Source organism: Lepidochelys olivacea (assembly GCF_965140295.1).
Source record: "Lepidochelys olivacea isolate rLepOli2 genome assembly, chromosome: 9".
NCBI lineage: Eukaryota > Metazoa > Chordata > Testudines > Cheloniidae > Lepidochelys > Lepidochelys olivacea.
This window is the reverse complement of record NC_140419.1, coordinates 81,697,200-81,713,129: the sequence shown is the minus strand read 5'-3', so window position 1 is coordinate 81,713,129 and position 15,930 is coordinate 81,697,200. Positions and strand designations below refer to the sequence as shown.

The 15,930-nt window shown below is 44.3% G+C and overlaps 1 protein-coding gene across 2 annotated transcripts in view; it reads right to left on the bottom strand.

Moving 5' to 3' along the window:
• The window catches only part of LOC311525979 (vascular endothelial growth factor receptor kdr-like), a 182,288-nt gene that overhangs the window by 74,161 nt on the left and 92,197 nt on the right, over positions 1 to 15,930 (bottom strand). For both annotated transcript variants that reach the window (XM_084638534.1, XM_084638535.1), the window contains exon 10: positions 2,753 to 2,903. In XM_084638534.1, coding sequence (XP_084494660.1) covers positions 2,753 to 2,903 — 151 coding nt within the window. The remainder of the gene's footprint in view (positions 1 to 2,752; positions 2,904 to 15,930) is intronic.

The following is a 15,930-nucleotide window of genomic DNA, read 5'->3' as shown; positions in this document are numbered from 1 at the left end:
ATCAGGGTGTGTGATACATTACCCTGTGGTATTCCCTCTCTAGTCTCACCGAAACCCTTGTTAAACACCTTCAGTGGTGGTGCCTTCAATACCCTCCACGCAAGCCAAGTGCAATATCTATCTGCTCTTACAAAGGTCTGCCAATTCCCAGCTGTTGTTTTATTCCTGGACGGACAGTATATTTGCTGGCCGAAAGCTAAACCAATTACCAGGCTACCCTTCACGTTCTTACGTGGGTGAACACAGGACTGCTGCTGATGCTTGAATCGTAGGATCCTGGTGGCTGCTGTCCCAAGTAACCCCACAGGTAATTTCCCTTTGGTAGCAGCTGCACTAAAGTGGCCTTGTCTGGGAGATGCTCCTTGCGACCTGTCCACGTCCAGTGGCCTGTCACCAGACATGTCCTTGAAAAAGAGCTGAAACTGCAGCCAGCGTTACAAACATTTTCCACTGCTGCTTTTCAGACGACAGCAGAAAAAAAGGAGCTACACAGCACATTTCGCTCCTTATTCCCACATCTGCCTTTATCACTGAGGTGGAAAACCTGACTCCAGGCTTCTCACTGCAGAAAAGGGTTAAAGTGCAACTGGAGTTGTTACGTTTGGCTCCTGTATTTCCCTTTGGTGCTCACCAGGGGAAGCACTCGCCATTCAGATCTGAGCCCAGGGGTCTCCCCATGGGCTACTTAGCTAATATCTCAACAGGAACAAAGGAAACGTCTATTTGTCTAAAGAATCCTCCTGAAGCATCTTGTGTTTAACTCGCTTAGTTCCTGTTTGCTGGATTCTGACCTGCCGGCTTTCTCCTGCTTCTGCAGACTCTCGGGCTGCCTCCAGTCCTTTATCAAACAGATGTTCACAGTAAGGCCCTCCGCCATTTGCTGCACCTTGCAGTAGCGTGACATATACAGGTTGATGTGGGTGGATGACGACGCAAAGTGCACTGAAGAAGATGGCTCCCGAGGTTCAGGTTAGACACAATTAACTCCTCTGTGAAACTGAACCTAAATCTTTGAAACATTTGTCCATCAATGATCCCTGAAGGGATAGAAAGTGGGGTCTTTTCTCTGTGATTGCTGGATTTCTACACTTAAAAAGAATACACTTTTCCTTCAGATCTGCCCTTGCTGGTTGCTCACACAAATCTGCCATTCCCCTCTCAACCAACCATATATTTGGCATCCAAGGATTCACAGGAAAAAACTCCAGCTAAGTCAAAGGGGCATTGTCAGGTTAAAGAGAATCTGGTCCAATTCTGTTACACTAAGGTGACCTATCACCATTCTGACAGTAAAAGAGGCCATAAAATGGGTGTAATTTACAGCCCGAGCAGTGTAAAATGGCCTTACTGTAACTGAGACCAAAACATCTATTAAACAAGCACAATGGAGATCAGACCCAATGATCATAATGATCCCTTTTGGCCCTAAAATCTACAAATCTTGTGCTTTCGGGCTTCACACTCTGCAGGGGAATGGTTATTTGTTTTAAAAGCAGCTGTTTCCACTGGAATTTAAAGACTTGTCAACTTCTCCATTGGTCATAGAATCATAGAATCATAGAATATCAGGATTGGAAGGGACCTCAGGAGGTCATCTAGTCTAACCCCCTGCTCAAAGCAGGACCAATCCCCAACTAAATCAGCCCAGCCAGGGCTTTGTCAAGCCTGACCTTAAAAATATCTAAGGAAGGAGATTCCACCACCTCCCTAGGTAACGCATTCCAGTGTTTCACCACCCTCCTAGTGAAAAAGTTTTTCCTAATATCCAACCTAAACCTCCCCCACTGCAATTTGAGACCATGACTCCTTGTTCTGTCATCTGCTACCACTGAGAACAGTCTAGATCCATCCTCTTTGATACCCCCTTTCAGGTAGTTGAAAGCAGCTATCAAATCCCCCCTCATTCTTCTCTTCTGCAGACTAAACAATCCCAGTTCCCTCAGCCTCTTCTCATAAGTCATGTGTTCTAGTCCCCTAATCATTTTTGTTGCCCTCCGCTGGATGCTTTCCAATTTTTCCACATCCTTCTTGTAGTGTGTGGTCATAGGTATTTGTAGAAGTTTTTTTGTACAAAACATAAATTTGGAGTAAAATGTGAATTGTGAGTGACCTTTCAAGGCAACTAGTCATGTCTGCCTTAATTAAAGAAAACAAGATGCATGATTCTTGCCCCGCATTGTAATATTCTCTCTCATGGAAGTGGTAAGGGGGTTATATGGCCGTCCCCTTCCAGATCATTAATGTGAATCCAGTTTGGTTTCATAGTAACCATCTGCTCTTTGGTGATCTGTGTGAAATGAGTTGTTTGGTCTCAGAACAGTTCATAGTGGACACAGAGCCCAGCTTGGCCCTGTTGCCAGTTGAGTGAATGTCTAAACTCCCATTTGCTTTAATAGTTCAAGATCAGGCATTTTGGCCACCCCTCTCAGCTGAGGGGCTAAGGATTGAATAGACCTAATGAAGTGGATGTCTCCAGGGCAGCGTTCAGAAAAATGAGCAGGGCTATAGGGGGGAGCCTGCACTGTGGTTGTCCATGCTGTGGACAGATGACTTCAAGCTCCAAGAGCTTTCTGTTGGCCTGGACTTGCCCTTTGAAAAGTATAAAGAAGGGGCACTGGTCCTATACCCAGACATTAAAGTCTTCCATGTCACAGATGCCCAAGCATATTGGCAAGAGGATTTCTCAGAAAAAGAAACAAATGATATGTAACCAGCTCACCCTGAGAAGAGAGCCCCAGGAGTATGCACTTACAGCGTGTCTGCAGGGGCGCATGGCTCCCATTCCCACATGATCTTGGGGTCTGGAGTTCCGCTCGCAGTGCACTGAAGGGTTTGTGTGCTTCCAAGATTCACTTGTGCGACCTTGTCAAAGTCTGTCTCCTTTTCATAGATTTTGGGCCTCTCTAAAAAAAACAAAACCAAAACCCCATAAAGTGAGGTGACAAATATTGCCCATCCATAAAGCTGGAGCAGTGTCGTTCCCTGGGCGGGCCTGGTTTTCAGAGGAGTGTATGTGGCTGTAGCCAGTGAGGAATGGTAAAGAAACGAGCTAGGTGCATGGTGACCAATGATACCAAAAAGGTTCCCACATAAAAGGTGTACAGTCACTAGCCTGAATGTTTTGTGAGGTTTTACAAAACATATAAACTCCACCACATGAATCCTAGCCGCCTTCAAATGCCATGAACGTTAGACGTCTCCTGGATAAAGCTACACAATGAAATTCCCATTGACTTCAATAGGCACGGGATTAAGATGTTACAGGGTGGTTCCTTACCCTTTAGGCAACATCTGATGTTCTCTCCTAGTTCTTATACCCTGCTGCCCAGACTTCCAGTGTTAGTGGCTTAAGAGAATCTTATCAAACAGCTGGTGGTTTGGAACAGGGTTATCATTGTTCATGAACTCCCCAGAGTAGGGGTGGGCAAACTTTTTGGCTTGAGGGCCACATTGGGGAATAGAAATTGTATGGAGGGCCATGAATGCTCACAAAATTGGGGTTGGGGTGTGGGAGGTGGTGTGGGCTCTGGGGTGGGGCTGGGGATGAGGAGTTTGGGGGGTAGGAGGGTGCTCTGGGCTGGGACCGAGGGGTTTGGAGGGCGGGAGGGGGATCAGGGCTGGGACAGGGGTGCGGGAAGAGGTTCAGGTTCTGGCTGGGGGTGCGGGTTCTGGGGTGGGGCTGGGGATGAGAGTTTTGGTGTGCAGGAGGGTGCTCTGGGCTGGGATCAAGGGGTTTAGAGAGCGGGGGGGATCAGGGCTGGGGCAGGGGGCTGGGATGTTGGGAGAGGCTTGGGGGTGCAGCCCCGACCCTGCGCCCTGGCTGGATGCAGCCCATGGGCTGTAGTTTGCCCACCCCTGCCCCAGAGTCTTTGTAACAAAGTCTTTTTGATTTGGACACCTTGACTTCCTCCTTCATTACCTTGTACCACGCACAGGATACAAGGGAGAGGGAAGAATAGTAGGGATTGCAAAGTGCATGGTGCTCAGGGGGCAGAAGGCAGCTATAAAGGGGTGTGAAAAAATTCTCCCCACTAGCAAAACCATTAAATGAAGCCATTTGGGTTTGGAAAAATAGAAAAATATTTCTTAGTTGCTTTTCAAATGTTTTTAAAGAAAAAATGGATTCTTTTGTAGGCAGAAAATTGTCATTTTGCTACTGTGTTCCCTCAGAATATGATAAATTCCTATTTGGAGCCAAGTTGAGAACAAATCCTGATGTTGAGATTTTGGTGTAGTGTTGAGACTCCTGGAATTCTCAGAAACATCTCTCAATCCACATACAGGGTCTCAACAATTTAAGCAGCAGTAAGAGCAAAAAAATTGATCATTCCAATATGCAAGACATTTCCACCACAATCTTGGAAACAAGACTTTGGGTTATACTTAGTGCGGAGTGAACACTAAAATACTTGGATAAGCATCCAAAATTTTGGCAGCTTATTTGAACTTTAATAAAGACTCTTGCATCTGCAACACTGAGATCCTCTTTTGCAAACTTGACGTGAATAATCTGTAGTCAAGTGAACTGCCCCATTGAAATCAATGGATGACAGGTGCTTATACTGCACTCATCACTGTAGTATGTGAAGAATGAGCAAGACATTGTCACACGAAATCAACAGGACTGCTGGCATGACTAAGTATTATTTGTGTGTGTAAAGGGTGCAAAATCAGAACTTTAGGCTGGAAATCTCATAAGATCAGGCTCGGTGAGACACTTCTAGTACCTATGGTTGCCAATGGGGAAGGGATACTTTGTGTCTTCTATTTCTGGCTCCCGCAGAAACATGCTAAATGAAAAATGGTGGCATAACCCCCCCCAAAAGTGAACTGACCTTTTTCTAACCTCAGAAAGGTTTGGGGTAAAAATGTGGCCTCTTTCTTTATGCAGACTGCTCTGCCCATCCCTAGTCATATCTCTTTGTCCGCTTCTCATAACAGGAAATCATACAGATTTATTCGTCTGGGTCCTTCTTTGGAACCCCTCTGAGTAGCTGACTGTGGCTGCTTTAAACTGAGGGCTTTTGACAAGTTGGGAAGTGTACAATAGATTAGATTTCTGTTTTTTTGGGTTGACTTCTTTTTTCTCCTCCCAAGGAGGCCCAAGATATGCAAATATGAGCTATTGCCTAACTCATCGGTCTTGGACCCCTGCCCTCTGTTTTTGTCTCTCAGCCCTCTTCTCTGACTAGGGACTGACCAGCTTTGCTTTTCAGCTCTGATCCCATGTCTCTGTGGGATCCTCATTTTCCATTTCTCATGGCTGCCAGGTCAGACTAGGAAAGGTCTTCTGACCCCATCCCTGCCTGCAATTCTATCAGCCTTCCCCCTTAACAAGTTTTGAGGGAGAGTTGTTGACTGTAGAGGGCTCAACAACATCCCAGCTTCCATGCCATAATGAGACATTAGTTGGAATAAATAACCTTAATTAGTGTTTCACTTTAGAAATGATTAACCTTCTGGTATTAAGATATCTATCGCATAAGTTTCAGTTTTTTCTCTTTCTCCCCTTAAGTGGCCCTAATACTAGTAGCACACACCACGCCACAAATCCACTTTCCACCCCTTCTTTCTCCCAGTAGAATGATGAAGTCGGGGTTATCTTGTGGTTAAGGCACATGACTGGGAGTCAGCAGGCCTTGGTCTTACTCCTGACTGTGCCACCAACCCACTGGGTGATGCTGGATAAGCTACTTCAGTTCTCTGTGCCTCAGTTTCCCCATCTGTAAAATGGAGGGAATAAAACCTACTATTATAAAGATTAACTTGTTAATGTTAGTAACCTGCTTTGAGATTCTTGGATGTAAGATGTTATTCCTAAGGGAAGAGTGTTACTGATCTGTGTTCTGCAGAGAAAGGCTACTTTTAATTGGTTTCAGAGTAACAGCCATGTTAGTCTGTATTCGCAAAAAGAAAAGGAGTACTTGTGGCACCTTAGAGACTAACCAATTTATTTGAGCATGAGCTTTCGTGAGCTACAGCTCACTTCATCGGATGCATGCCGTGGAAACTGTAGCAGACTTTATATATACACAGACAATATGAAAAAATACCTCCTCCCACCCCACTGTCCAGCTGGTAATAGCTTATCTAAAGTGATCATCAGGTGGGCCATTTCCAGCACAAATCCAGGTTTTCTCACCCTCCACCCCCCCACACAAATTCACTCTCCTGCTGGTGATAGCCCATCCAAAGTGACAACTCTTTACACAATGTGCATGATAATAAAGTTGGGCCATTTCCTGCACAAATCCAGGTTCTCTCACCCCCTCACCCCCCTCCCAAAAACCACACACACAAACTCACTATCCTGCTGGTAATAGCTCATTTAATTGGTGTCTCTTTTCCCACCACTGAATCATTCCCAATCATAAACACCATCAAAAACCCCTTTTATCTGGTGCAATGGACAAGAGTCCATTTTCTATGCTCTCAGAATATTTTTCTGTTGGTTCTCAAATCTTTCATTCCACTCGTCTGCAAAGAACTTGTACATGTGTTTTTTACCAAAGAAAGAGCATTAAGGTTAATATGGAAGAGTGCAAAAATATTGTGTTTTCTTGGGTGTGAGCTCTGAGTTTTGCACACGGACTATATGTATATGTGTGTGTGTGAGAGAGAGAGAGAGTGTGTGTGCATGCATGTGAGAGGGACAGAGAGAAAGTATTCTTGCGTGTGTAGGGGGTTGGGTAATACCCTTCAATATTAACAGAATTGTCTGTACTCTTGGTGAAATGATGAACATATTGGATGTCATTTAAATTATCTTTCCCAACAAGAAATGGCAATTTTTGTACTTGATCTAATTAAAATAATGATTTACCGGAGCGTCAAATTAATTCCTAATCCCACAATTACTTTACTGCATGGTGCTATTAAATATTACTTGAAACCTAAAATGAGTTGAAATGATTCATCAAATGCCATAATTATTTATGAGACTTAAGCAATTATTACTTAAAACTAAAGGGGTTTGCTGAAAAAACCTCCGGTCATTTTTCCCCCTCACAGTGCCACATAACTCAATTATAGCAGAGCTCGTGATTAATTATGGGAATGGCAATTTAAAAATGAAAAGTTTTTAAAAAAGCCTGGTTTTTTGTTTTGTTTTTCACAGTGAGCTGAACATTCTTTCTTCAAATGAGAGGTTGTGGTTTGTGGTTCTAGTAGGAGAATGGGAGTCAGAACTTCTGGCTTCTAGTCCTTAGCTCCACTACTAGGTGACTTTGGACTAGTCACGTCACCTCTCCGAGTCAGAGGTATCCATGCCTGAAGATGAATCTGATTCCCATTGAAATCAGTGGGAGTCAAACACTTCCGAATATTGCTAGACTGCCCGGTGGGCTGCACTGGTTCTTGGAATTTCCACAGCATTATGTGCTACAGGCCTGACCTCAGCCCCAGCCCCAGCATGCTCCCTACACCAAGGTTCGGAGGAGTTCCTCGGAGGACAGTCTCCAGCTGTCTACATCTGCTGGAGGAATTTTCCTCTGGCTGGATCTGGAGCATCTTTGTGCTGCTCCAGCCCTTTTATCCAGTGCAAAGGAGCCAGAATGGGAGCGTGAATCTCACCCACTCTGTTCATGGACCTAATATAATGCCCATTGAAATCAACAGGAGTGTTTCCATTCACTTTTAGGGCACAGGGTCAGATCCTCTTTGCAGAAATTCCCCCATCAGGGAATTGCTAAAATCTCCATCAGTGGCAGCAATCCTGGGAGGCCTAGTGTTGATAAGGCTTCTGCAGCCACTGGAGTTTGTCATCTAGTCCTGCTTGGAACAGGGTTAGATAAATGAGCATTAAAAACATTGGTGGGTGCAAGAGCCTTAACTGCCCTAGGACTCCTAATGTTAGCAATGGTGGGGATTTTTTTTTTTACCAACCCTCCTCGTGTAGACACAGCCAATGTGTTTCTCTGATAACTCCTGCCCCCCCAACACACTTCCAGAATGGGAGCTCCTTGTACCTTTGTTCATTTGTATGCGTGAAGCACATGTGGGAATCCATTTTTAACAACTGCCAGAATCCAAATATATTTCTGGTCACACTTTAAATTACACATCTCAAATACAGATTTAATAAGACAGGTCTGTGCGTGTTTTTTTTTTTTTTTAAATATTAAACAAAATCTGGTGTGAATTTAGAGCATATGAAAGTGATAGACCAGCAACACTGAAGAGCTCATCAGGTCTGCAAGCTTCCTCTGCATGGAGCTTGGCAATGCACCTCAGCCTAGATCTGCAACAGCCCTCCACTATTGTAGATCTGAATCCTGTCCATTCATCCTACAACTGTGCCAAAAGCACCTTGTTTCTGACCCACAGCAGCCTCTGCTATGCCAGTTCTGGGCTCTCCCAAACAGTTCAACCAATGCACCTTGATCCTGACCACCAGCAGCCTCCACTGTACCAGTCCTGGGCATCCTCAAACAACTCTGCCAATGCACCTCAGTCTTGATGTGCAGCAGTCGCTCCTACACCAGTCCTGAACCCTTGGGGGTGATATTTCTAAGTACACCTCCTGCAGCACCTCCTGCTGTCCTACACCTTGACCCTACAGCTCCACAGAGATCTGTCACTGCACCTCGGTCCTCTCGATCTGCTCTGTTGGCCACCCTTCCTCCTGAGCTGAGTTTTCTCAATTTAATCAGAAATCAAACCTTAAATGTTTCCTGTTGTGTGGCCACATTTCAAACGCACAATGTTCCAGTAGATTTATAATTCATTGAGGTGGGTTTTTCTCTTCTCTAGTTTAAACTGTATTTCTAGCTCCTCTTTGCTGAGGGTGTAATTGGTGGTGTGGGAGCTGACCTGAATAACTAAAGACTTCCCTGCTGCTGCACTGTGAAGAGCAATCAAAAGCAGTTGCACTTACTGTAAATTTCAAATTGATCTGAGTGATGTAAATTTCACCTTCCTTTCCAGTGCTGCATTTAGGCTGTAAGCAATAGAGAGGTCAATAATTTGTAGACAGGTTGGGCCACTGACCCCAATCATTCCCCACTCAGTGAAAGAGACTGTATCTTTATTTTATGCCAGGAGTCATTGTATGGACTAAGAGTGTTGCTGTGGGGTCACAAGCTCCTCCTGCCACCTGAGAAACCCGCACATGCTGCCTGCTAAGTTTGAGGAGGCGGTAATGGAGAGTTTCCCTTGTAGAGCAGAATGTTCCAGTGACCTCTGCTTTGCTCTAGTTTCAAGGACCTGTGACTGAAATGATCCTCAAACCCTTGCCCCACCTGTGACTGAACTGAGATCTAAACTCCGTACACACTAGGCACTGTTGTTGATTGATTTTACTCATTAATCACGTAGGACTGATTCAACAAAGCACTTAGGCACATGCTTGAGTCTAGGTTTGAACAGGTGATCTAGATATATATTCATTATATATTTATCCTTATTTTCTTTCCAAAGAAGAAACTTGCACAAGCGCACAGAGAGAGAGGGAGAGAGGAAAAATCAAAAACATTTTGGGCCGCATTCCATTCAAGGTTTTCAAAACACTTTCTGAACATGGAGGCCCTGCAAGCCACCTCTGAAGTAGATAAATATTATTATCCCCAGTCTACATCTGGGGAAACAGAGCTGGAGAGACTTGCCCAAAGTCACACAAAAAACACATGACAGTTACTCAGCCATGAATAGAACCCAGGAGCGCTGATTATCAGGCTCCCACCCTGATGTCTAGAGCACACTCCCTCGTGTTTCTCTGGAACATGTTGGTTTGGAAAGGCAGGGCTGGTAACTGGAATATAAATTCATCAATTTTCTTATACTGTATAGCCAAAGATTTAAAAAGTTGTAGGGAGTTTTAACCCTCCAAGGACCATCCTGTGCTAAAATCACAAACAACTTTTTGGCTTTTTTTTGTCTTTTAAGACAACTTTTGGACTAATTTTCTCTCTCTTAATTCTCTAATAAGGAGAATGACTCTCTCTCTCCCCAGCTCCACCCCATAACAGCTCTGCTTTCCGCCTTTGATTGACTCAGCCAAATTTCTGGAAATTGAGTTTTTTCTTGTTTCCTTTTTTTTGCTAAGCAGAGTTCAAAAGCAATGTGCTCAACACTGATCCGCTTAATTGTTCCCAGAACGTGCAATTTTAGCTCTCTAGTTTTTTCAAGGATTGGCACTGCCTGTTAGCCTGCTTTTCTAAAGGAAAAGGCACAAGTTAATCTACCTGCAGTGTTGGCTAGGGGCATGGGGGGCAACATGTAAACAACATGCTGCTGCCCCCACCTCCCTGCTGTTAGACTTGGAGAGACACTGCTTCAATAAAAAGCCGGGAGGAATGCTTAGGATATTTTGGCAAAACTCAACCAGTCCCCAGTTCCCTCTTCCTAAAATTGCTTTGGCTACTTCCAATGAAATGTGCTCCCAGGAGAGCACAGAGGACTAAGTGGAAGGCTAGAGCAGGAAGCTGGCAGTTTGTGGGGATCACATAATATTAGTGAGAAAATTACTCATAATTTGCTAATAATGAGTGGAAGTTTGCCTATCGTCTTTTTTTTTTTGCTCCTTTTTTGATTCTCTTTCTCACATTGCAATAAATAAGTCAGTAGGTGTCCAGCCCCTCCCCCCCCCCACATTCCCCATGTCTGGCAGTAGAAATTCCCCATTTGAGGGAAAAGATGGGCAGACTTCTAATGTGCCAATTATTTTACTTACGTTACTATTCTAAAGCAAGCATCCCTTCTACCATGGCCCACACCCAATTAAGCAATACAGAGAATACGGAGGAGGAAAGGGATGCAACCCAATCCACATGCTCTGGGCTTGGACAGGATTTCATCAGAAACAATGGGGCCCCTCTATTTTTGTAGTTTGTGTTTCTAGTTTGCTTAGCTGGCCCAGATGATGGAAAACAATCATTTCTGTTTCAGCTTTGCCTGGACAGCTGCTCCTCCAAAGTGATAGCAAAGAGATGGCTTTTTTGGCAATCCAGATGCTAAGGTGAGGGATGTATTAGTCACACAGATGAAGAGATGGATGGATGGATAGATATTGTTTCATTTTAGAGGCTCCTGCTTTCACATGTTTGTCTTGGTTCTCCTAATTCAGGCTTCACTTGGGATGTAGTAATAATATCAAGGAAGTGTGTGTTTTCCAGGGGCCCCTTACAGCAGTACTACAATGTCAAAACTTAGAGTGACTTCAGTGGGAGATCCACACCCACGCACCTATGACCTGATTCAGAGCTAACTAAAGTCAGTGGGAGTCTTTCCATTGACTAAATGGAGCTTTGGATGAGGCCTATCACACTGGACTTCTCTTCCCCCCGTGGTCTGATACAACTTGAGTTGGCTGATCTTCATGGCCTGATGAAGACTCGTCTCTTTCCCTAGGCTTTTGCCTACGGGGCTTGTGGTTAGGATGGGGTCCTGTCTTTTTACTTGGAGGAATGTCATTTATTTTATGCAAATACCTGGCCTGGGAGGATATTATACACCGTGGTCCAGCCCAGCCTGAGTTCATTGGCCTTTATGCAGGTGCTTAAGTTTATAAGTATAAGGCATAGAAGTGATGAGTGGAACAGGGAACCAATTCATGCATGAATGAGAATGCTAGGCACCATTGCCACGCTGCACCTGCCTAGTGCCGGGAGCAAAGTCTAACACAGCAGTGCATAGCTGAACACTTCATTAGCACAACAAGGATCACATGTAAGCCAATGTCTGTGCAGGTGTGCACTCTTCACCCTCCCATCCCGGCCTCATTTAACCCTGGGGAGTGGGTGTGTAAGGAGCCTGAGAATTACTACTACTGAGTGTTGAGGGGCTATTTCAAGTGCCTCATCTTGCTCTCTGACACAGCCTCTAATCTGCCTTCCCTGCTAGGCACCGCACCAAGGCTGGCGGGATCAAGGACTGTACAATAAAGCTAATTCCAAGTGAACAGCGCCACACTGAGCGGATGCAATATCTGCTAGGAAACACTAGAGGGAGTTTAGGAAAGGAGACAGATGAGAGTGGGATAGGGGAGAGGCAAGATAATGGAAGTTATTTCTCCCATTTTGTGAGTTAACCTAATGTTTCCAGTACAATTTGCCCTCAAAATATGATGGTAAGAGGCTTCTGCATGTGGCATAAAGGGCTCAGCAAGAAGCCTGATAAATCCAGATTATTTGTGCGAGCGTGAGAATGAAATGCAGCCGGCTTGACCATAAATCGATCTCCCCTCCCCCCACTTTGCTTTGTAGTCTAGCCTAGAATACCTTTCCCCCTCTTTCCCCCCCCCCCATTTTTCATTCTTGGCTGGCTCGGACTTGCAGCCGCCAGCTGTTTGCTAGGATCACCCTTTTCCCTTGCTCCCTCCCCTCCAAATTCTTCGGGACATTATTCTCTTGAAGCTTTGGCTCGCAATAAGAATTTAATCAAACAAAACAAAATCACAGCAACCCGCCGCTTCTTGGACAGTATTTGATGTGTAAATATGTAAAGAAGGAACACTCTGGAAATGTGATCAGCTACCTCCTGGAGACTCAAGAGTCCTACCCTGAACCAATGAGACCCGGCAAGGGGTGTGTGTGCTCCTGGGAGATTAAATTCCATCTGCCTCCAGGGGTGGTGGGAAAATGGGTGGCTAGTGGCATAGGCTAAGGAGGGAGTCACTTCTTAAAGGGGCATTTCTTGAGTGGTAGTGGGATCCTATTGGTCATTCATCAACAGGCCAGTCAACAATTGCTTGTTTTCGGGTGTGGAGTTTTTGCATTCAGTCAGCCTGGTTCCCATCAACGTCTGTCATGGGTAGTTAGACGTAGTGGGAATTACGATGCACAATCTGCTTTTGCCAGCTTGTGGTGGGCTGATGCCTGACCTGTAGCTCTGCTTCTCTCTTGCCAGTTGTGGATTCTATGGCCACGTCAGACTCGGGGGGAAATGGCTGGTGATGTTGTACTTGATATGGTTGTGCTTCTCTCTCTGTGTGCACATTATGCCCTAGCTATTCTGATTGCTGCAGTATAAGCGTATAGACCACACCTCCAAAGACAGCCTGCAGGAAAAGGTAGGCATTCTTCCCACTGAGATGGTACAAAATCAGCACCCCAGCATGATGCTGCATTGCTGAAGATGCCATCTCTCAGAGGGAATGTAAAACTGAGGCCCTGATCATTGTGTTCACTACAGATCCAGAGAGATTTCTGATGAAGAGTGTGTTAATCCCTGTGTTCAAATTCCAGCTCCAGTAATGACATTCTGCCTGCAGTTCCAATTGGAGAAGTAAATCTCTGTTCCCTAAACATTGATATTTCCAGCTCAGAGGCAGCTGTGAGTCCATCCTGGGCCAGGGGATCCATTTCCTGTATAAAGTGCCATAGAGTTTTTTGGCATCCTACTGGGTGGAAGGCCCAACATATAAATATCTACTGAAACTCTCAGCAATTTATCCTATTTGGAAGGTAGTGAACTTATAATTTGATGCTGATGCTAATGATTAGCACTAAGGAGTCAGGTGATTTATTTAGGAGTTTAAAATACTGCTCAGTAAAGATTCTAGCTAACAAAACCCCTGTGTTTAATTTTTTTGGCGAATGAGTTGCAAATGCCCAGGTCTGACAATGGAATGGACCCTACATTCTAACTGAAAATGAGAGTCAGGTCAGTTAATTCAAGATCAAAATGTTCTTTTTTGATCTACATGTACCCATGTAAGGTTGGCCAAAATAATCTGCCCCCTTAATTCAATACTTTAGTTAAAGTGTGCTGTGTAAGTGCATGAGGCCACGAATCCTAGACCGTGGGGACCGGCAAGGAATGATTTGATGGGAGTTTTGTGTAAGTCATATCCATAGCAAGGCTAGTTTCCTCACTACTTGCAGCTGCCGTATTAAAAACAATTGTGCTCTTTGCCAGATACTTTTCTGTGAACATTCTTCATCTGTGGGATGATCTTTTGTTACCAAAAAAGAAACACCTGCTGTTTTCCCTCCTTGCTTGTACATGAAACATCAGTCTGCACTTTACCAATCCGCAATATTCCTGGAGCTTTTGGACTTGCTGTATCATGATTAATGGCATTTTTGCACTGCAATAATTATTCCTGATTAATGCCTTCTGTTGTGTTGATCTCTGACAAAGGCTAAAAATGCACATAAGGCTCTGTGTGTGTGTATACAGTGTACTTGTGCATAACACACAAAGATGAAAATATGTGTAAAACAGCTAATAGCCATAGATGGCTGTATCCTGCAATAACATCTTTTGCTGGCTACCCATGAGCAGTTGTGCACACAGACTTTTGTTTGTATAAATGTTGGGGGAATGACTGTTCTTCATCTGAACACCCTTTTCCGCATGCAAGCAAGGAGACAGGCAGCGACAACAGTATTCATTGTTCTTGATGCAATCTTTTCCAGTTTAAAATGTATCATCCAGCCAGACAGGAGAAACCATACCATGTGACCAAGATGACCAGTCAGACATGAAGAGTAACCAACATAGCACACACTCAGAATGAATACTGCAAGAATAACCGCTAAGCTGAAAATTATCCAGTCACACTACTCTACCAACAAACAGCAACTGGGATCAACTCACGAATGATGTGCTCCAAATAACCGTTCAGTAGAGGAAGAATAAAAATCACAGAAATCAGACTGGAAAAGACCTACCAAGACATCTACTTCATCCCTTTGCTAGTGCAGGATTGTTCTCTATCATATATATTTTAGTGAAGGATTGGAATAGAGTAGGCTACATATTTTTGGGGACCAAGACTTATGGTGAAATTGTGGCCCCACTGAATACAATGGGAGTTTTGCCATTGATATCAATGGGGGTCAGGATTTTATCCTTAGTGTCTCTTTATTCCTTTCCCTACTTATCAGGCAATACTCCTGTGTGAAAGGTGAAATAAGAAATGCACAATGACTGGAAGTTGTGGGGCGTAGCAGCGCACATGCCACACAATAGTGGAATATTTTTTGGCGTAGAGAGAATAAAGCGAAGGGGGAAAAGCATTCACTATTGAAAAGAAAATAAACCAGCCTCAGTAACTTTTTCTTTGTTACAGCCTGACTGAAACTCAGGAAGCACAAAAGAAAGCCGAGCTAACTTTCACTAAACTCCTATTCTCCTTCGTGATTCAGTCTCTCTCTTCCACCAAGCTAAATGGCATAGAAATGAGGTGGCAAGGCAGTGGATGCACAGTGGGATAACATGGCCCCTTTTTTCCACCTCCCAAGAGATGGAGATTAATAAATGTGATTCATGTATCTCTCTCTTCATCTGTCTCAAAACCCCCGTCAATGCAAATAGCTTGCTTCCGCTTTCCCGGGACTCTCTTGAAAATGAATCTGTCTCTCAAATGTTCCTGCTAGATAAAGGACAATAAAGAAAATGCAGACTTGTGAAGTATTTCTAGAGAAGGATGATTAATAGACATCTGAGACAGAGGAGCTCAGCTAGTTCCTCTGCTCCTACCAATGTGGGCCTTTTCTGCTCCTTACAGGCTGTTCTCCACTGCTTTGTCCAGGCTAGTCTGCAATATCCCAAGGGATGGAGCTTCTGGTACTTCTCTTGGGAAACTAGTCCCCAGGCTAACAGAGTTCACTTTTTAGGAATTTCCTTCCCCCCAATATTAAGCCTACATTTTCCTTTGTTCACTTTCAAACTATTGCTTTTCTCTACACAGTGCCACAGTAGTGATCACAGAGAGAGGGAAAAGATCCTGCACTCTCTGTGCCTTAGATGTAATGGTTCATTGGCAACTAATCGGCTTTATGTGACCCAGGCTTAACTTGACACATCTTACTTGTCACCTCGCTATTCTGGCATGTGTGTTAATTGCATTAAGCATAGATAGCCATGGAGTGTCATGGAGCATGTCTTGAGTGTGTCCAGTACAGGGTGACCATCTATGGCCAGACACTCTGCAATGTGAATTCTCTGTAGGGTGAAGATCCACAACCAAAGACCGTGATATATGGT